The sequence below is a fragment of the Nomia melanderi genome, chromosome 1 (assembly GCF_051020985.1).
Source record: "Nomia melanderi isolate GNS246 chromosome 1, iyNomMela1, whole genome shotgun sequence".
In the NCBI taxonomy this organism is placed as follows: Eukaryota; Metazoa; Arthropoda; class Insecta; order Hymenoptera; family Halictidae; genus Nomia; species Nomia melanderi.
Genome location: NC_134999.1, coordinates 25,895,048 through 25,917,512, shown reverse-complemented (window position 1 = coordinate 25,917,512; position 22,465 = coordinate 25,895,048). Strand labels below are relative to the sequence as shown.

The 22,465-nt window shown below is 31.0% G+C and overlaps 2 protein-coding genes and 1 long non-coding RNA gene across 8 annotated transcripts; all 3 read right to left on the bottom strand.

Moving 5' to 3' along the window:
* Positions 1 to 6,879: 6,879 nt before the first annotated feature.
* On the bottom strand, positions 6,880 to 9,117 carry Fis1 (Mitochondrial fission 1 protein). The gene is made up of 4 exons (XM_031983676.2): positions 8,917 to 9,117; positions 8,217 to 8,426; positions 8,040 to 8,145; positions 6,880 to 7,316 (listed from the first exon to the last, which is right to left on the bottom strand). The coding sequence occupies exons 1-4, from the start codon at positions 8,959 to 8,961 to the stop codon at positions 7,228 to 7,230; spliced, it is 450 nt and encodes a 149-aa protein (XP_031839536.1). The 5' UTR covers positions 8,962 to 9,117; the 3' UTR covers positions 6,880 to 7,227.
* Positions 9,118 to 9,174: 57 nt separating this feature from the next.
* Positions 9,175 to 18,775, bottom strand: LOC116430047 (uncharacterized). 6 transcript variants are annotated; one of them, XR_012998293.1, is made up of 5 exons: positions 18,172 to 18,775; positions 17,124 to 17,361; positions 12,247 to 17,055; positions 11,433 to 11,851; positions 9,179 to 10,860 (listed from the first exon to the last, which is right to left on the bottom strand). It is a non-coding gene; the product is annotated as an uncharacterized LOC116430047 (long non-coding RNA). The 6 variants fall into 6 exon arrangements; XR_012998291.1 differs by having other exon boundaries at positions 9,182 to 10,548; positions 10,688 to 10,860; positions 11,433 to 17,055; XR_012998295.1 differs by lacking the exon at positions 11,433 to 11,851 and having other exon boundaries at positions 9,175 to 10,855; positions 12,420 to 17,055.
* Positions 18,776 to 18,833: 58 nt separating this feature from the next.
* On the bottom strand, positions 18,834 to 20,066 carry LOC116430043 (dTTP/UTP pyrophosphatase). Its single transcript, XM_031983675.2, has 4 exons — positions 19,825 to 20,066; positions 19,307 to 19,548; positions 19,094 to 19,240; positions 18,834 to 19,009 (listed from the first exon to the last, which is right to left on the bottom strand). Exons 1-4 carry the CDS (start codon positions 19,912 to 19,914, stop codon positions 18,871 to 18,873), a joined length of 618 nt encoding a protein of 205 aa, XP_031839535.1. The 5' UTR covers positions 19,915 to 20,066; the 3' UTR covers positions 18,834 to 18,870.
* Positions 20,067 to 22,465: the final 2,399 nt, after the last annotated feature.

Below are 22,465 nucleotides of genomic sequence, written 5' to 3'. Positions count from 1 at the left end.
TTGTTTTCTTATTAATTAACGACGACCATTTATCCGAAAGCGATTAATGTAACAACCGATCAGCGACACAATTGACATTTTGACACGATCGAAATATTCTGACACCCTCTGTGTTCACAAGAATCGTCATTTCGCAAAATATTAGAAATAATTTTAACAGAAGGTTAATCGTAATCTGTCGTTTAAATAGACAGTGGTGTGCAGTTATTTGAAATCGTGATTTCGAATCAAGTTACGATCAAAATGAGATGCAAATTGAAGGTATGCAAGATTTCAGATAATTGCACGCGTTCAAAGCACAAACGATCAACTGCAAATAAATACATAGTGTATGGATCTTTGTAAGTTGTATACAATGCGTGAAAACAAGAAACTTTTATTTGTATCGAAAGAGGCCTATTTAAAAATCCTCTTGTACAATTAATTTTAATTTCGAGATCAGAAATTTACGTTCTAATTTTATTTCTATTTTGTATAAAAAGTATACATAAAGTTCAAATACCTGTATTGCATCTATTACAGGCGTACCGTTCTCTCACACAAGGTTGTTAAAGATATAAACAATTATATGAATTGATGCTCTTGTTACTATATTTCATTATTATATCGTCATCCTTATATTAAGACTACTAAGAATTAACAAGACTACTGAAGGCTAGCAAGAAATCTAGCTGCCACAGTACCAATACAGGGTAAAATTCTTGAATTAACATTGAAATTTACATAATCAAAAGCAAAGATCATCTTGCTTAAAACTTATTGAAAAACTTGAGCGTGTAATGAACCTAACACCGCATTTCTAATTTTTCTTTCTGTAAAAACTCATTTAAGGAGGACATTGAAAATACGTAACGTGAATATTGACTATTATAAATATAATTCCATGAACACACAGTGAAATATTTGTAATTTAAAATTACTTAAAACCACAATCGATTCATATTTTTCTATAACGTCACATACAGTCATTTCATTTTCAAAAATACGTGGTTTAAAAGATCATTTTATTTATTAACGTCACTTTAATAACGTTTTGTGAGAGATCAGTTCGTTTGCCAAGTCCATTTCTTTCAACTCTTCGTTCTTTTGTCAAATCGAAAATGTAATCAACGTTAAACACCGAACTAAGCGTTCATTTGAAAAGAACAATTTTGTATCGACAATTTTTTACTCTCTGTACACTTAACGCTTAAAAATTCCAGCGCGCTTAGTTTCGCAGTGACCGGCGTCGAAATGCGCTAACGGAAGAGAGTTCCATGCAAGATCAGTCCGAAATTATTATCTCTTTTACGCTAAGTGATTTATAATGTTCTTTCCTAACGTTGTTTTCCAATCCGGAACGTTCGTTTCTACGTCGCGTCGAGCTCGTAACGTTTGTACCAAGCGTTGTCTTTAACACTAAACGAACCACGCCCGGTTAAACAATCGATTTTATAATATGATTTAAAGTGCATACTTATACCGTTCATTTGTCTATTCCTATACTGTTCAATTAGTCAGAGATTCCGTTTTAGTCTTTCTGATTCTGATTTTCATTTAATACAAATTACTTTCCTCTTCTTATACAATTTTGATCTAACACGAATTATTCTTTTCTTACACCATTTTGGTTTAACCCCTTCATATACAATGTCGCATCAGATATACGGCGAAGATCTTAAACTGAAATTAACAAAGGTAAATAAATCTCAATTATCTTGAGTTCAAAATAAATATTAGATTTCCGTTATTAATTGTTATACTTTAAAATAAAATAGTTTAAGGGGTTAATGCGAATTATTTTTCTCCTCTGATGCGATTTGTTTGATTTGTTATGAATTAGAGAAACATTTATTTTCTTTTTACACGATTTGATTCGATTTAACACGATCATCCAAATTATAATATGAATTTCATCGTATTGTTTTCTTCTTAGGTCTGAAACTAAACTCTATTGTTCTGTAAGCTCCAACACACAGAACGTATCTATCGCGTAACACAAGATTAAGTGTATTATCTGACTTGTTTGTCTTTTTTCATAACCAGTGATTTGATCGGTTACGATAAGAATAGTTATATATAACCTACCGGTACGTTTAGTGTTAAATAAGCACGGTGCGTACCTATTTTTTATCAGCGGGCCCGAGATTCGTTTCGATATTCAGCCTCGGGCGCAGAGTGTCCTATGAAACCCGTTGCACCGTGAACTCGTTTCATCAATCGATCACACGTCGGAACTCTATCAGCCAGGATTCGCGGAATTTATAATCAGACCCGATGAAACGTGTCCGCGGCGTGCACGCAACACTTTTGTCGTATAACCGAGAAACCGTTCAGTTTTTATCCGACGGATTCCCGGCTGGACGCTCGGGACGCTCGAGTACATTCGAGTACATTCAAGTTAAGTCGATACCTAGTGATAAGACGCAGCTCTAAGTATATCAGATGTTATTTTTTAAGAAACGTAAGAGTTTTCGAGCGAAAGGGGACAGAGAAATATGGAGGGCAAAAAGAAACTGAGAACGAGGAAACAGGGAATCAGCGGAGAAACAAATCCGATCACCGTGTGTGTGTGTCCGTCTGTGTTTTCGGCGATCGAACCTGCGAATGTTCATTGCACCGGAGGAACCTAAATTAGAGATTGTCCGATTGTAATTAAGTATATTGTAATTGTACATGTCGGGGTCGAGTGTCGTAGACAAGAAAAAAAAGAAGAAAGAATATTATACTCCGTTACGGTATAGGTTCGGCAGAAGAAAATTCTATATTTTACGATATGATTGTCGTGCTAAGCGATTGCGGGGAAGAATGAATTAATTGCATCGTATCGTATTGCTAGTCAATCGACACAGGTTGAAAAGGGAAACGAAGACGAAGGGACAGAGAAAGAAAGATAAGGTGAAGTAAGTGTAGAGTGTGATCGAGTAAATGAACTGTGTCGCGAATATTAAATGATTGTACAAAATTGAATGCCGATAGTTTGTAAGGCCTATCATTTCTTGAAATCGACTTACGTTTATATCGTACGATGTATCTAGTATTATGCGTCAGATCGCACGGCGCCCAAATCGTATCTATGCACACGATTCACCCACGTTCCTTTCCCACGCGAGAGACGAATTAGAGTTCTCATTAGTTTCGTGGTACCTTTTCGAAGTAGTTTCCTGCAAACCATCGATCGAAGTGCTTTCCGTTAACGCTGACCGTCTCTTTCGGGATCATAGACGTAGAACTATCCCTGCGCTATCTCAATTCTCCTTTTTCTTTCTACCTTCTACTTTCTAGGGGAGCCAAGTGTGTCGTAGTGGTTTTCCTCTTCCCTTTTTTAACACTTTATCGACTGCAGGGTTCGATTGCGAGTTTTACAGCTTAGAACGTTTCGAAGTTGGGTCAGTTTCTGACTTATTTTCCAACGAAAACGATGTGGTGGAATCGAACACGAATGCTCTACCATTAAAACGACTTATTAACTTGAAAACGTTCTTACACTATTTCACATTATTTTATTGCAGATTTGTTTTCAGTGAAACTCATTTCGATAAAATTTGCATAGGACCGTGGCGTCTCGAGGGAAATAATAATTATTGTATCATTAGATTTCGAATATTTTTTTATAAAATTGATCATAAATAGAGGAAACAACTCTGTCCAATACAATATGAAAGAATTCAATTGCAGAAGGTTAAATGGATTCTACACAATTATAAAGTTCCAAATGCTTTGTTATATTTTTGTAAAATGATTGATATCGCAAAATGATAGTTTAAACGGAATTTGGATAATAGAAAATTTTACTATAGCCACAATAAGTGTTCAACTTGAAAGCTTACAATTTAATCCCAATTTTTAAATTCTCTGCATTGTTTATAAACGTATCAGTGAAATCAATTATTAGCCACTTTAATGACATTAACGAAATAAACAAAAAATTGTAGAATGAAAATTAATTTATAAATATAGTATTAATAATGGAAAATTAAACGCCAACTAAAATAAATATACTAACAAAAATTGCAATTATACGAACAACATAAATGCATAATCCATATGTAGCATAATGACCTTCCAACGTCTCACAAGGTCAGGTCGCTGTTTTGCCTTAGTACGGACACATAACATCCTTTTACAAACTATATGTGGTTGCCTTTGACGTAAAGTTATGACTTTTTGCAAACTCTAGCTAATTTCCATTTGCAAACGAATTATATTATTTTATAAATCAACAGAAAGACATAAGAAAAAAGTTCGCCATTGTAAACAAACTGAAGAGTATTATTGAAACATGTTATTTTGTTAAACGTCATCTACGAAAAAACTTGATCAACAAGCTATGTTTTTGTCTGGATAGATTTAAATGCTCGCCGGGGATTCAGTTGAAACCGAATAAACAAGAAATTGAATTCCTTGGTGTAAGCTTCAGGTGTGACTGAGACCACAGATTTACATGAACGAAAGCAGCTGATGAAGTGTTAAGAAACAACAGCAAAAAAAAAGATAAAATAGCGATCGCATAATCAAAAGAACGAGTTGTCCAAAATGACGAACTCTAGCTAGTCTTGGTAGATATTAGCGGTTGACTTCGGTGTCCATTCCAGTTCTTCGATCTTCGAATTCAAAATCGTTTCTAATTTCAAAAAGACTAAAAGGGCTCACAGGGCTTCACGAAGCCAGCGGCGTAACAGGGATTGAGCGAGAGAACACAATTTTAAATAAAAAAAGACATACAAATGAAAAGAAGTGAAATTTCGGATCGGACCGTCAGCCGGCAAACACGATCGAAAGGGATGTGCCGGATACTCGAAAGTACGAGTTCGGGTCGGGCCAAAAAAGGTCAATTCACAAATTGCATCAATCTGTTTCATGCAAAACGAATATGAACATTATAAATACACAAGAAAGATATAAATAAGAGCTGAAATTTGATTTACAAGTAAAAACAAAATGTTTTGAAACTATGGAGTACATTCGCAGTAAATCTGTTACAAATTTTATTTTTGCTGTGCATAAATTATATTATAATTATATTATTTCAAACTTTACTCGGTTATTTGAACAATTTGAGTATAGCAAAAACCATGTTATAAACGTAATAAAATCTATACTCAAACTCCTAAATCGAAAGTTTCACGAGTCCCGTCGAATTTTTTTGATCCGATCCAACTAGAAAATCGCGTACCCGATATATGGAACTACCCGCACACCCCAAAAGACCGAGCATATGTACGATGGGATTGTACATTCGTGTAAAGCATAGCGGAGCCTTATTGAGAAAGCAATATACATCCTTAAAAACTGCTTAAAGTATTTTCAAGCTGCTAATTCTATACGAATAATTAATTCCTATACTAAGTAACGTCGTGATGTCTGAATCCTCGGAAACTGCGCTCCTCCGTGCTTCGTTTCCGCGAACCGAGCGAACCCGAGTTCCGAGTATTAAGGATACAACCCACGGATAGCACTTTTCAAATTTTCCTAAACATATTCCATTGCACAGCACAATCTTCTTATTTGAACTTGAACGATTGGTGATATTGATCGATTGTTTCCACTGCCATGTAAACCTTTTAACCGTACTTACTTTCGCAGAGCATAAACGGCTTTCATCAGATCGTCTCATATCTTTTCAAAAATTACCACATATCGGTCAAATAATAAGATACGTATTTAAAATGAGGATCGTCCAACAAGTTAACCTCTTCTGTTCGGTTGAAAGGTAGAAAAATAAACATTCGGAAAATGTATACGTTTCTCATTGTAGGACACTGTTCAGTGCACCCGAACAATATTGAGTAAACGCCATTGTAATCGTATCGATTACAACATGGACTGTTAAACGCGTGTAACCTTGAATTTTCAATAACTGTACAAAAGGCGAGGCTGTATCGTAACGATAAATTCTTTTCGTTTTATTTTTATTCGAATACACCGCTCGTGGAATCGATGTTATACCGTGGGCGGCAGCCAGAGTTTCCTTAGACTCCGTTGTAAATAGATTTCCGAGATAGCGTGTAAGAATCATTCATCGCCTATACGATTTTCTCCCATTTATTGAATCTTTAATATAAAGTATATATTAACGGGAAGCGCGGTTCCGATTCTGGCGGCTTTCTTTCTCTCGGCGGTTGCAATCGATCACTGACGATGGCTGATCGAGACTGTAAATAATATTGAAGACGAGAGGGAACGAAGGCCGAAGGAAACACGACGCGCTCGTGGAAAATAAAAATAGTAGCGGCGCTCCGTATTTTGGCGTAAAGAATAAGCAAATATGTCGACTCACGAAACCGAACCGGGAAGACGGAGGTTTCAACGAGTCGTTGGGCCATAACATAGGTCATTAAATATAATAATATTATAGGGATAATCCTGCGTTATTTTGTACATAAACAACTTTATCAACGGATATTAAGAAGTCATCAATAAATCTATATATAAAAGGTATTAGTCACGTCGTTTTCTTTTTCTCCACGATAACCCCACCACCGTCATATTCCTCGAGAATGATATCAGTGTGAGATAATAAGTGGATCATTTTAGCACACAAGAGCTGACAAGAGATTTAATTCGGTGATTATAATTTTTTTACGAAAACAAACTCATTGCATGTGTTCATTAACACGTTCGACTGCTGCGTTTCTCTAAAATGATCACATCTCTTCAGCGATATATACAATTATCATGAATGAGAATAATTATACGTTATATAACTAAACTGAAACATTAAAATGGTCAACGCTACGACTTCTGGTAGATTTAATTCGCTGTGAGTCAGCTGTGACTGATGCGTTAGTTCAGTGTCAAGAACCGATGATTGACAGGCCGGGAAATGGATTGAAATGATTATGGAACATTATGTCTTCGGTTGCGCGTGTATATAATACAAATTTGGTACATGAATGATATCAATCAGATATAACACATTTATTTCCATAAAAATTTTGGTATCAATACATGTAGATAGAGTCGTACAATGCTTTCATCTGTATGTACAAACGATATATATACTGAAATTATTATAGTATAAGCAAACATTTATTAAATAAGTAGATAAATATATATATTAATATATAATTTACATTAATATACATATTTAATATATATTTTTGGTTACAACTATACACTAAGCAGTCAAACAGCCAAACATAAAACACTCGGAATGCATTTTTCATAAATTAACGTAATATATTACTAGGAAATTGCCTCTTTTCTTTAAAAAAATGAGTACACAGAAAATTTTATAATACACAGTTACTTTTTGCTCATTGCGAGACCAAGGCCAAGAATACTTGCAACACCAATAATAACCCCTCCTGCAATGGCCATACCGTAGAGGCCCTCTGTAAAAAAAAACATATAATACTAATAACAATATACAACCCTAAAATTTTTCACTTTGGATATTAAACTCATGTTTCTACTAAATTAAATACGACATCACAATAGAAAGAGTTAGCACACCAAGGCATTAAAAGAATTCTTTTCATAATACTATTTTTATTGAACACACTTACAGAGAAAAGACAGAAAAAGTAGAAACCGCAATACTAAAACAATAAAACATTTGGTCGATTCAAGATTATAATACAAAACGTATAGACGTAACGTTCTCTGTCAGATAGAAATCCAGTGGTATATATCAACTATTAAAATGTTTTAATGTACAACTGACACAACTCTGTGCTAAATAAATTACTACAAATAGCAATAAAAAATGCAATATGTTCTCATTACATATAAACATGTACAGACTTACATTATTTGTACTTTCATAGTGTGATAAATATCATAATACTGATATGGAGATCGTTTAATACTAATTATGATAATACACATTGTGTATACGTTACAAGGCACAAGAGATTTGATTAAACTGCTATTGATAGCTTTTCAATCAAAAGAAATATAGTAACTACCAACCCATGAAAATAATAATACGACTAAAAGTAATATAAAATAAAATGAGTATTTAATGTTATTATACGTTGACCGTAAAAGCAATAAACCAGAATGAACAATAAGTGTTAACTGTAAAAGCCAATAATAATTTATAAAAAGAAAACCTTTTTCCATTTTTTTCTTGATCAGTGTCTCCAGATGCTGCACTTGTTTATTTCCAGGTTCAACTTTAAGAAATGCTCTAACATATGATAAAGCCTTTGTGTATTCCTGTAAATATAATACAGGATTAATTAACATTCAATTAAAAATGAAACTTTGGTTAAATTATTATACACTACCTTTATTCTAGCATTTCCAATGGCTAAATAATAAAGACAATCTCGTCTTTCGATATCTGACTGTTTGTTGTAAAGATCTTCCATCAAAATAATTCCTTTCCGAATATCAGCAGGATATTTACTTCTAACGAGACACCATGCATACTCAAATTGCGCTTTTTGTGTTAATAGCGATGAAAGCAATTGTTCATGGTATATAAGTTCAAATTTCTGGAAATACATGTATATATATATATATAAATATATATGTATATGTATATATATGTATGTATGGGAACGTATCACATATATGCTACATAAATAAGTATACTTATAATTTATGATGCAATAACTTAAACTGTATAACTATATACAACTATAAAATATTCAGTTTCTGGTGTCATCACTTTTTTTAGATAACATGTTTCATAAAAATTTTTATTGCAAATTAAATTGCTGCTTTTGGCTCTATAAAACACTGGTGACGATCAAAAATTTAAGACTTGGGGAATGTTATATTAATACTACATAACCTCTAAAAATAGTTGAACGTCATATCTAACTACACACCCTACCCAGAATTTGATATTGCAGTACAAAACAATTCTTAAATTATAATATTGTATCATGTTTCGTGCACTTTATCACTTTAAAATATACATGTAAAACGTAAACAAACTATAAATAATTTCCGGATCCATTTTTCTTTAGAATAACTTACCTTTAAATCTTCAGAAGAAACAACCTCTTCTAAAACATCATCCATTTTCTAATGTATATTCACGCGAATTACACAAGAAAATAATTTATTTTGTCCTAAATTCTACTTCAAACGCAGAAAACTCATCACAAATCCACCACCTTCGTTCCAGCAAACCAGACTGTCAAAGATAAAGAAACAATCAAGTCCCCACGTACCTTTCTGCTTGCACACGGCTGCTCATTGGCCATACTGGGACGCGGCATAACATACCCTATTTAAATGATTTTGTAGGTACTCATATATTAAACATTCTTATTTTTTAGTAAAACTTTAATTTTTTACACTAAATATTACAATATAGAAATCTACAAAGAGTATTTATGATAATTCGAAGGCAACACTATTTAACACTAAACGTACCGTAACAGGTCAAACAACCGGCTTTTTCCTTCGTTCATTTAAATTTGTATGAGTCCCTATATTGTTCGATTAATTAGTGTTTTAATTTTTATATTTCCTTTTCTTCCTGTTTCCGCTAAGAAAAATTTATCTCCTAATTTGTTCACCCTCATTTTGTAACCACGTAAGTATTTCACTGGTTACAGTAGAAATAAATATACATAAAATGTCGATACGCTTAGTACTAATAAATCCATTTAATTTTCAAATACTAAATATTTAATTTTCTAATTTTTAAATACTCCAATTTCTATTTTTTTACGTAAAATACATATAATTTACAATCCAAATACAGTTTACACATCTAGACACTTATTTATTAATGAGAAAAATAAGAAGTATTTAAAATATAAAAAGTGTAAAAGATATACTTTATTCAAGGGGACTTTCATTTTACATTTATTGAATATTTTCTGTAATATCAGCTGACATTAAATTTTCTAAACAAGGTCACATATATATTCGACGCCTCATTATATCCTATAAATAAATGATTAAATCAATAAAACAAAAATAAAAAATTAGTCGAATGATAAACTTGTATGCTTTAATGGAATTTTTACAAGTAGAATGAATTATTACGAAATAAAAATATTCATTATAAAAAAATTTCTTATTATATTTAAATACACTTGTGAGCAACTATAAATGGCTAAATAGCAATCAATGATTACTTGTAAATAAAATATCTGTTTTTTTAAGAACACAAAAGGGAGGAACAAAACATTCATTTCTAATTACCTTATACTGTTCATAATATGTATCTCCAAGAAACGTTTATAATGTAAATGATAAATAAAATTCCATAGCAAATATGGTTTTACACTACGATTTCTTGACATATTCGTATAGTAAGCTAACAAGTAATAAATGAAAAATGCAAATGATAAAAAAACTGATCTTTGTACAACTATTCCTAAAAAGTCTAACGTTTAAAATACAATATTTAAATTAAAGTAATTTTGTAACTGAAACTGTATTATGCGTAATACGTATAAATAGATAACCGCAGACGGTATACTGAAAGGATAAATATGATATGACATTACTGTCATGTTGGTTCATTAACAACCGTTACCATACATGCAGCAGAGAAGGAAGGAGACGTTTACACCTCACTTTGACACTACTTATACTGTAGACCACAGTCTGAACACTGTGTGCTCAGTTTACAAAATGAATCCTGGTTTTCTACGGTAAAACAATACAATTACTAAAAAAGGATCGTGTGTAGTACTGCTATATTCCACTATAGTTTCATTAAAAGCTAGGATCGCTATCAAAGAGCGAATATATTATCGAATCCAGCCAGAACATATATTTAGCGTACCTTAAAAATATTAGAATGAGAAGAAGAACTAGTTTCTAGGTTCAGAAGACTAATACATCAGTAATCGGTAAATTACGTAAATGCTGCATGCCATGAACGAACCTAAAGGTCAGTCAGTCTTACATAATCGCAAGGCAAAAGGTTGACTCATCTTTACACCGCAGCCTTCTTCGCTAAACAGAAATTTTGCGGTTATTTTTTTCACCATACTTCACATTGTTCCAATGACGTAACGCTTTTCACTGTTAGATTAATTAATTCAGAATGTACTCTCAAGGGAGCCTGACAGAACGCATTAGTCTTATTTAAGTCGTGACTGTCCGGGGAGGTTCCCGATAACACCGGGGAACACGTTCCCTCGAAACTACTCTTACCTAAGAAATGAAAATCAATAAATTTGAAAACGAACAAAGTTGTTGAAAATTTTTTATATAAAAAACTAAACGACTGTATTCTGACGGAACTTGGACAAGGTTTAGAATATCTGTAATCTAAATCAATACTATAATTAAATTCTAAAGAACTTGTTTTATTTGAAAGATGAAAACTGAATTATCAAAAGAGTTTTACATAAAATAATTGTATGTTATAAGAAATTATTCTTAAAATTATGTAATGATGTGCATGTTAATTTGTAATTAAAAATATTACTTTTCTGTAGCGACCTTGAAACAGTTATATAGAGGAAAAATGAATGTGCGTGTGTACTCATACGCGCTGAATAATTGGGGAATTTAAAACTTACCATTCCAATATGAATGCAGTTTTCTTGTCGTCAAAATTAATATGTTAAATAATAAGTACTGATAAAAAACAATGTCTTATGTTTTTCATTTTTATTCCTAGCGAATTAATTTGTTTCTATATTACAATGTTTCTGTCCCGTATAATCATAATATTGTAGATGATTTTAAACTGTAATGTATTTAATTTCGAGTTTGCTTCTGTATATTTATTCGTATTTCTTGTAAACCCACAGAAAGATAATAATCGAATAAATTTGTGTTCGTAATTTTAGCAGGTACATGAACTCAATTGGAAAATAGGATAAAATAATGAAGTTATACGAGGACGTAAACCGAGTGTCCGTTAATCCTCGTTGATCGATAAGAAAACCCATTTTCGCCAATTGCACGGTTAAGTATTTAAGCACGGGGATTATCACTGCAGGTAGATATGCGGATCATTAACATAATATTTTATTTCAAAATAACCGTGTTCCAGTGTATCAATTTAAACACATTTACATAAATTTTGCTTTAAATCAGAACATTGTTGCGTAATTACAATACTCAAAATTATGCGTATAATTTAATATCAGAGATTTGTTTACAATTGGTTCGTTAGCAACTTAATAATGAGTCTGAAAAACTGGTTGGTTAATTTGAAAGTTGGAAAACTTCTATCCTTGTCATTTTTAAAATTCGTTAGTACATATTCAAAGTATTTTTACCTACATGAATATTAAAATATAAACCAAAAGTAAATGTTTATAAAATGTCTATAGACAGTAAATGTTTTTTAAAATATTCATAAACGAAGGAAGAAAATTGAAGTACCAAGAAAGTGTTTTCACGTTTTTTGTTTGCTTGTAACAGAGAAAACAGGAATTTCCGTCATTCCATCTAATGAGCACGTGTGAAACTTATGTTTCATTTAAACACTTAACATGCAGTAAACGGAAGTTATGAAGAAAAATGTATTAACGTATTACGATCTTTATTACACGCACTGATGCACAAATATTGGTGACAGCGTACAAGCGTGACAGTAATGTTACGATCTCGATATCTACTGCTGCCTTTGTTTCGCGTACTCGCGAATCATCCCCTCTCTCACACGTACTTCAAAACCTAGCACGTCAGCTTGAGTTTGGTCGCACCTGATTCGCACGTACTATCTCGCACTTACATCATTATACGTACAAATGTGAAACATAATGTCAATTTCAAAAGAATTACACTGAACTGAAGAAACTTTGTGGATAAAATACCTGGAGCAGGGTTTGAGATGTGGCATACTAGTTGTAATTAGATGACACTTGCTAAAATATATTTACATATTGCAAGTGAAACTAGGTATTATTTATTAGTGAGTATTTACAAACAATATATATCACTGCTGTTACTTATTTCTGCTTATTTACAAAAATATGACTAAAATTACGAAAAGCATTCTTTGAAAGTGTAGCAAGTTTATTCTAGCGCTTTTATAAAGACAGTCTCATTCAGATTATTCTTATTAGTATATAATTCTTAATGCCGGTTTTCACGAGGGAATTAGAAATCTCCGTTGCTTCGGCTGAATGAGTTTCTTCACGGTGTTGCAAGTTTTGCAAGAATTTTAAAACTGTAAGATTATTTAATAATTGTATCTTATTCTCACTTGCGTGGATGGGAAAGCCCATTTTTTGGTACTTCCATTTCCTCTCTAAAGTGGAACATTAATCAGGATGTTTTGCATTCCCTTCATGATACCATCCCCCTGGACCTGCTGCATAGCAGTAACCCTCATGGTCCTGCCTTTGGGACTTCGAGCTTAGCTAACTCTGGGATTGCTCTTTAGACCTGATCTTTCTCATAAGGAACGATATCCTCTGATTTCTAGTTCTACCCCAAGGGGCAACTGGTACATGTTACACTAATTTCCAGCATCATCGCTATCTCTTCCCGCTTACAGGACTCTACTCTTTGTACCGACATCTTGTACTCAGGCAGTTGCACAGGATACGTTCGACAATCTTTAACTTTTAGAGGATCGTCATTTTTTCATGAAAATAATGATTCAGTTTCCCAAATATTCATATATGTAGATACAACACGTTGTATATTTGAAGACTTGACAAAATTTTAATTTTGCAAATAAGTTACATGTATGTTAATGTTGTTCATTACGAATCAGTAGTCGGATTGTCAAACCGTTCAGTTTTAAAGATCTAAACAAATGAATACATAGATGAATTTGGGAACGTCCCTTTAGCGTTACCCAAACTTAATGACGTGAATGTAGAAAGTTTATATAGTTTCTTTTTTATTTTATTTTGCGTTTTTTTATGTTCAAGATTATAAAAACGTAGAAAATCCATAGATACAGATACAGAATCGCTCATTTCGTCAGACTTCTGCTCTTGCCCATGCCTACATAACTCTAGGGCCCTCAACTCTGAAATTTTTTCACCGACTGTAAGTTTTTCCCAATGCCATCTGCATTATCAACTCTTTGTTCCTCAACCACTCCTCGGTGATACTGGATAGTTGAAAGATACAATAGCTACCTTCCTATCACTGACTATCGCATCATCAAAATTCTTGATGTCTTAGAATAGTCTGCTCCTTTCATGACTTCTGATCATGTATTCATCGTCCTTTTAAGACCCTTGTCTGCTGGCACCAGTCGCCTCCTAACTTACTATAGTGTCAATGTCACTGGTACAACCAGTTTTGTGAGCTATCGGTGCTTGAACCATACTACTTGACTTTAAGGGAGTATTTGCAACAAAATTGTACCTGCGCACCCTGCTTTTCATCAATTCTTTGCGGTTCTTTCTATGATTTTGATTTCTATGAATTTTAGGTTTTCGAATTTTAGGAATTCTTTCTCTTTTCAGACTGATTATAGATTCCTACACCCAGCACACTATCAAAAAGGGCATGCAACACCTCAGTGTTACGTATTATCGTTATGTTTAATAGACTGTCTGATGCTAGCTGAAAAACCTCCATGAACTTTCCCGTCATTAGTACTTTATTTAATGTTGATTGCATTTGTATTCATATGAATCCGATGAGTATACAGAATATATGGAATGTCCGCTCTCAGACCCCATTATATGAGTAAGACTGGATACAATGGGGAGCCATCAGGTACCTCAATAGCATCGTTCGCGATACTGAATCCCAGTGCCCAGTGCTTGGATCTTCAACTAACGGTTTTTGGGCCACTGGGGCTTTCTATGGCACCTGATAGCCTAAGTCCTTCAAGATTGTTTTCTCTTCTCCTACAACGACCATGCACTCATCGCAGTACAATGAGAATAACGTTTCGTGACGCAAGCTCCGATTACATTCTGGTTTTACGCTATGACCAACACGAACAATATCATTTTTAAGACAGTCTTCAGTATTTATAATTTTATTTTTATTTCATTTTCAATGACATTTTATATAATATCATTAATGATAATACGATTTGCATTAATTTTGTAATTGTATCGTGTATTCTTAAGCAAAGTGTTTCAAGGTGGACAGCGTATCACGTCGCAAGCTCTGATTACAATCCGGTTTTACCCTACAGCCAACACGGACAATGCCATTTTGGAGACAGTCTCTAGTATTTCTGTTATTCGCATATTTTCGATGGTATAGATGTAGCTAGAAAACGTTAATCGATCTTTCTTGGGAAACAACCCGCTCGATCACTATCAATGGCACTTCACGCATCATAGGCTCACTGTCTATAGTGACGGTCCCGATATAAATACATTTTAGTTTATTATATTCAGTTCGCTGCAAAAAGAATTCAGGTCAGCAAAACATGCGTAAGGTTAAAAAGTCTAACAGATGGTAGAAGAATTGAAAATGTTAAAACAGAAAATGTTGGTCTCTTTATTGGAAAATTTATGTTAGGCGACGATTAACTCTAGATTTACGGGCATTTAGTATAGAGTTTATTCTATCATTTCTAGAAACATTGCTGTCCGCGTTTTTATTTAATTTAAATCTTAGAAATTAGATGTTCAAAATTAGACAGTTGGTAATCTAAATAAATAAAATGTAATCATTTCCTAAATGTTTATAAAGTTCAATATGCGTTAAATTGATGCGTTCCGTAATCCTATTGTTAAAGAAGCCTCACACAAATTATTCCACTGGTATACGAAAAATTAGTTTCTTTGCTAACTATACGTATAATCATGATAATCTTCTGAAACTACGTTCCTTCATGATTTGTCGCAAACCATGTGTTCTGGATATGTATTGTGAATAACACTTTTCAAGTTTTTCTTAAAATATTGCATTACACCGTAGTAACTTCTTATTTGAATAATTGGCGAACAATTGATGATATTAATCAATTGATTTATTAATCTTCCATCCGTGCCCAATTTTATAAGGATTTTCATCATCAGATTGTTTTCAATAAATCAGTTTGCTTCGTTCCTTTTTATGAAACATTATTTATAACACGATGTAAGCAACATCAAGTAAAAATTCCATCGTAGTGGTACTGATTTCAAGACAGTGCATTGGAAACGTTTTCCACATTGAATATTCAATAACTGTACAAAAAGCGAAGCTATGTCATAACAATAATTCATTTTCGTTTTATTTCATTAACTTTTATGCACGCTTGTGTATACAATTCGAGGAATCGATGTTATATCATGAATAGCTGCTGAAGTTTTTTCATTTGTATTGTAAATGACGTTTCGAAGATCGTGTACAAAAATCGTACATCATGTATGTGAATTTGTACTAATTAATGAATCTTTAATATAAAGAATATATTAATGGCGACGTTAATTTCGATTCAAGCGGCTTTTTTCCTTATTTATTATAATGAATCGTTAAATTATGAAAAAGCCAAAAGAAAAACGTTACGTGTGACAAAAGAAGAAAACAGTAATGGCAGTCTATTTCAGCGCGAGAAATAAATAAATAAAATATGTTAAATAGCAAAACTAAATAGGTAGTTGGCTTGGTAGTTTCAAGTTATTAAACAAACAATATTATAGATACAGATCATCCTATGTATTTCTGTACATAGATGATTTTATCAAAAAGTTATCAATAAATATGATTTACATGGTTTCCTATTGCACAATACCCACATTGACACTAAATTTTCTTTGTAGACTGTATCACAAAGAGATAATAAATTAATTATCACTAATAAATGAATTAGTAAGAAATTTTATTTACTCATTGTAATTTGTTTACAAGAACAAACTAATTATACATTTTCATTAATATATTTAACTTTATGATACAAGATTACATAACTTTAATGAAAATCTGGAACAAAAGTAAACAAATCAATACAAAAAATATTTATTGCTGTTAATTCCAGGCATAAGAAAATTAATTAAATTATTATTCTAAATTATTAATTAAAATGAATGTAATAATCATTAACTCATGAAAATATTAATAAAATTAAAAGCAACAAAAAGTAAAATAAATGCCCATTAATATTAATCATTGAATGTAAAATTAATAAAAAAGAGTGAATAATTCATAACCGACTTATTAAAAAAAAAAACCTTTTTTCCACTTTTTCTTGATCAACATTTCTAGAAGTTATACCTGTATATTTCCAGATTTAAGACTAATAACTCCTGTAACATATGATGAAGCCTTTCTTTATCTCTGTAAATATAATATAAACTTAAATATTTAATGATAAATTAAATTTTGTTCAAAATATTATACATTACCTTTATTCTAGCATGTCCAAGTGTTATTTAATAGTTGGAATCTTGTTCTTCAGAGTTTGAAAGCAATGCTGTAAATTTCTTTAAATGAATCGGTGATAGTCTGAGTTGGTCAAGTAATAAATTTGGGTAGACAGCATTAAGCATATAAGTTTCAGCACTTGAGCACCCAACACAGGCCATCAGCGATATTTTCTCTCTTGGGCATTATATTTCTTCTATGCATTTGCTTGCATAATATCTCAAAAATCAGACAAAATCAAATGGATATTTCATAGGTTATTAAAGTTGTATTTAAACATACAAATAAATTATCTAATAAAAAATATATTTAAAAAAAGGAATTTGACTCTTGTATTTATTAAATTAATAATATAAAAAAGATTTATCTCAATCAAAAAGTATACCTCCTTATATCATTCATGTAAATATTTTTTCATGTAACAAATCCATTCTAGTAGTAAATATTTATCTAGAGACATGAAAGTTAATCTAATTAACTAAATAATATTTAAACAAAGATTATAATTTTTGGAAACACTTTATTCTTAACAAAGAAGTCATAATACATATACATCTAATGACAATAATCTATAGCGTATGTATTTTATGTGTAACAAACAATTCACTATTATGAAGCTTTCAAAAACTGATAAAAGCACAGTAACTATATATCAAAATAAGTAATCATACATGAAATAAATTGAAAAAAAGATTAAGCCACATAATATTACAAATAAACAAGAGTTAATAAATTTATTATAAATAGAATGAAACAATGCCTTTCAAATCATTAGATTTCTAGAAAATGTTTCAAAAATAAATTTGCTGCAAAACTGAATTTTGTTCTACGATTTCATAAAACAATAATAACTATTGAATTAAACTTACATAACCTCTAAGAATAATTCCCAAAATATTAAATTGTAATAAAAAAAATTAATTAACATTGGCATAATAACAAATTTGATCATACTATTACTTCGAAATACATATGTGAAAAAACATAAACACATTAAATGTGTTACGTATCTTCATTAAAATAACTTACCTGCATATTATAAGAAGAAACGATTTCTTTTAAACAATCTTCAATTTTATAGTACAAGTTACGTAAAATGCACACAACAATAATTTATCTTACCGTAAAAGCAATCAATTTATTACAAATTTACCAACTTTACATCAGCAAATCGGATTGTCAAATGTAATAACTAGATGTAGTTTTCAGTTCAAATACTACTGCATTGGCCAATGAACGACGCAGTTTAAAAGCCTATTTAAATAATTTTACAGCCATATAGTAAAGAATTTTTTTTTAATAAGACCAAGTTTTATAATGGATATTATTATATAGAAATTTACAATTAATATTTGCAATAATTCAAAACTAGCACTAAGCATTCAAAATTATTTAATCATAAAAAATAAAAAATTTTATTTTGTTGTGTCTTTGTGTTATAATTTTTGTTTTTCTCGCATAAAATAAATTCTACTTATATTATAATTATAATTTATAACTTTAAATATTTGTTTACTGACAATAAAAGAATAAAAAAATTGTATTATATATATATATAATGTTATATATATATGCATAACAGTATAAAATATATAAACTAAAATATATATAAATATATAAACGGTATAAAATATTAAAAGTATATAACGGTTAAAAATATATAAACCATTTTGTTTTTTCTATCAATATTTATTATAAAATAAATTATCAACTTAACAAATTAAAATATTAATTGTTGGAGAAAATTTCATTCAAATGCTTTGTTAACGAATATAATGGCATACCCATTACAGTATAAAAGTCACCATTTATTTTTTCAATAAAGCAACCACCCATATCTTGCACACCATATCCTCCAGCCTTATCACTTTACATGAAAATTTTTATAGAAAAATTATTTCATAAAATGTCATGATAAATTTTACAAAGACACAAAATAATTTATACTTACAAAGGTTCTCCAGATTTAATATATGTTTCTATTTGCTCTGCTGATATATTTCCAAATGTTACTTTTGTAGATTGATAAAAATTTTTTTCTGTCTTAGGTGTTTTTAAACATACACCCGTATAAACTGTATGTTCTTTTCCTGCTAGACTACAGGATAATAGACATTCAATTTTTATAGCTTTATCTTATTAACATAACAACTAATCGTTGTACCTTGATAACATTTCAAATGCATGCGTCTTATTTTTTGGTTTTCCATAAATTACATCACCCATTGCAACCATAGTGTCTGCACCAATTATTAAAGAAGGTGGTACAATATCTTCTTTTAATCTGTTGAATACTTCTTGTACTTTATATTTTGCTAAATCCTGAACATATTTTCCGTAATTCTTATATGCGGATATATCTAAGTTTTCATCATAAGTTGAAGGTACTACTTCTGCATTTATACCCTAGTATATACATATTTACTAATTAATAATTCATCAAAAAATGCTTTATTCAGTAAGCTATGACAACATTGATATAAAATAAGAATATACAATTGTAAATCGTATAGACATTAATGGTTACTAAAATGCTATTATAATTTCTTCAAAAATGTACTTTAAATATTATGAAAAGAGTTTCTGCTTTCTTTTAGTAGGTTAACACCATTAATATTTGTTATGATAATGCTTATAAATAGAATTTTTAATACCAAATTTTTATATTACAAAATGTATTACCAATTTGTTTATTATCTCATGTCGCCTAGGAGAACCACTAGCTAAAATGACTCTACTTGTTGATAAAGCTTGCATTGTTTGTTCTAACATTATTTAGGATGTTAAATAGACTTAAAAGATGACCTTTAAGAATATGCTTTAATGTTTATAAGATTAGTATTTCTTTTATATTTATGAATTCTATTTTCCACACTATTCTTCACTTTATCATTTGTTTTGATGTCTAGGTAATCTTTCTAGATGTCGCTAGGCACGACTTACGCCAATAAACGTGTTTGACTGCTTTTTACAACTAAAACTATATTTATGATTTATTAATTGAAAGTAGGTAAAACGTATGTAACAATAATTGTCATAATAACTCTAATAAAAAAATCTTTATTTATACATTTGTCATGCTTAGAACATAGAATGAATTCTAATATTTACTATTATATTGAAATTATTATACATATTAATTATTGATAAAAGATATCCTTTTTCAAAAAGAAAATAAATAATTTCTTATAGAAATCACTATTATACTATTTGATAACATTTAATGAAATTTTCAAGATACTTCGAATGTGTAAATCTGTCACGTTATATTAAATGCGAAATGGAGTAAAAATGGCAGAATTTATATCGCTATACACGATATTATATGAAGATTAGACATTTCAAATAATGACATATAATAAAACTGTTACGAAGTGCTATTTCATTCATCAAAATATTGAGAACATACTACAAGAAAATAAAACAGTTTTCTTTTGAATATAGGATAAAAAAAAGAAGTGACAGATATATTTCACATTCTCTCGTGCCGCTTACAATTTTTCTTTCAAAGGTACGATAAATCAAAAAATTATGTGTACTATGTACTATCTAAAAATTCTTTATACTATTTTTTTATACATTTCTCTCGTGCCGCTTCCGATTTTTCTTTTAAAGGTACAATAAATTAAAAAATTCTTTATAGCATATACTATATAAAAATTCTTTATACTATAATGTTTTGATATATTTGCACAAAAATTGTTTAGATTACAAGAAAACTACAATTTTATTCATACGAAAAGTAACGATCTAATAAAATATTTGGAATAACATAATTTCGTAAATAAGGACTATGTGGCGCGCAGCAGGGATAAATAAACAGCAGGTAGTATGCTGAGAGGATGAATATGGGATAACAGAACTGTGGTGTTAGTTCATTAACAACCGTTACGAAAAATGTAGCGGTAGAGGGAGGAGGCGCTTGCGCTTCACTTTGACACTACTTACGTTGCAGAACGTATTTTGAACACTGTGTGCCCAATTCGCGAAACGAATCCCGCCTTTCTACAGAAGACTGATGAAATTACTGAAAAAGGGTCATGCGTAACGAGTGCTAGCTATACTTTACTGGTCTAATTAACAACTGGGATCGTCATCAAAGGGCGAATACTTTATCGAATACAGCCGAGTAGAATGGGGATGAGACATGTGTTCAACGTATTTTAAAAATATTAGAGCGAGAAGGAGAACTAGTTTCTAGGTTCAGAAGACTCTAATACATCGTAATCGGTAAATTACGTAAATGCCGCATGCCATGAACGAACCTAAAGGTCAGTCAGTCCGAGGTCTTACATAATCGCAAGGCGAAAGGTTGACCCATCTTTACGCCGCAGCCTTCTTGGCTGAACAAAGATTTCGCGGTATTTTTTTGCCATACCTTGCATTGTTTCAGTGGTGCAGTGCTTTTCACAGTTGAATTAATTAATTCAGAACGTACTCTCAAGGGGGCCTGACACAGCGCATTAGTCTTATTTAAGTCGTGACTGGGGAAGGAGGTTCCCGATAACGGCGAGGAACACGTCCCCTCGAAACCGTTCTTACTTTAAGGAATGAAAATGAAATAGTTCAGAAACGAAAATTAGTGTTGATACAGTTTTATATGGAAAATTTGAAGAATTGTATCTTATTGTAATTTGAGAAAGCAATCTTAATATTTACAATACAAATCAATAGTAGAATTAAATTCACAAAAATTTGCGTTATTCTAAAAAAAGAATTATACGTGAAATAATTTATGTTCACAAAAATTTTCTTTTGAGAGAGGTTGAGAATACATATCTGTGAATACCCGAATGAATATCGGAGAATTTTGTTTTCACTTTTTTCAGTGAAAGTTAAGTGCCTTTTTTTCACCATAATATTTCGTTTACGCGTATTTTAGTTTTCATTCAATATGAAAATAAGATAAGGTAATTAAATTATGTGGTAAGATGAGTTTAATGTTTACAGTCATGGAAGTTACTAATTTAACATTTCATTTTTAAATAATTCAGCCCTTTAGTTACGAATGTGGTCCGCTGACAACTTGAATATAATGTTGAAAAACATCGAAGTATTAATAATTATTTAACAGCTTCCAATTATTCACATTCCTTAATAAATATTGCCTATTATACTTTTTGTTCTGTTATATATAAGAAAAAAAACATTTCTTAAGATATTTATAAAGGGACGAAAAAGTTGAAGTAACAAAAAGAAGTATGTTAAAAAAAGTGATAGAGAATAACAGACAGATACATTTAATAATTATTTTAAATATATTAAATGAAAATGATAAAAACATATATATTAATATAAAGTCAAATTTTAATTTCAAATCGTT

Coding starts and splice junctions, on each gene's coding strand:
- Fis1 (XM_031983676.2), bottom strand. CDS start 8,961: ATGGATGATGTTTTAGAAGAGGTTGTTTCTTCTGAAGATTTAAAG. Junction 8,427..8,916: donor TTTCTTCTGAAGATTTAAAG/GTAAGTTATTCT, acceptor ATGTATTTCCAG/AAATTTGAACTTATATACCA. Junction 8,146..8,216: donor TTGGAAATGCTAGAATAAAG/GTAGTGTATAAT, acceptor TTATATTTACAG/GAATACACAAAGGCTTTATC.
- LOC116430043 (XM_031983675.2), bottom strand. CDS start 19,914: ATGTTAGAACAAACAATGCAAGCTTTATCAACAAGTAGAGTCATTTTA. Junction 19,241..19,306: donor GCATTTGAAATGTTATCAAG/GTACAACGATTA, acceptor ATTATCCTGTAG/TCTAGCAGGAAAAGAACATA. Junction 19,010..19,093: donor ATTAAATCTGGAGAACCTTT/GTAAGTATAAAT, acceptor TTTCATGTAAAG/TGATAAGGCTGGAGGATATG.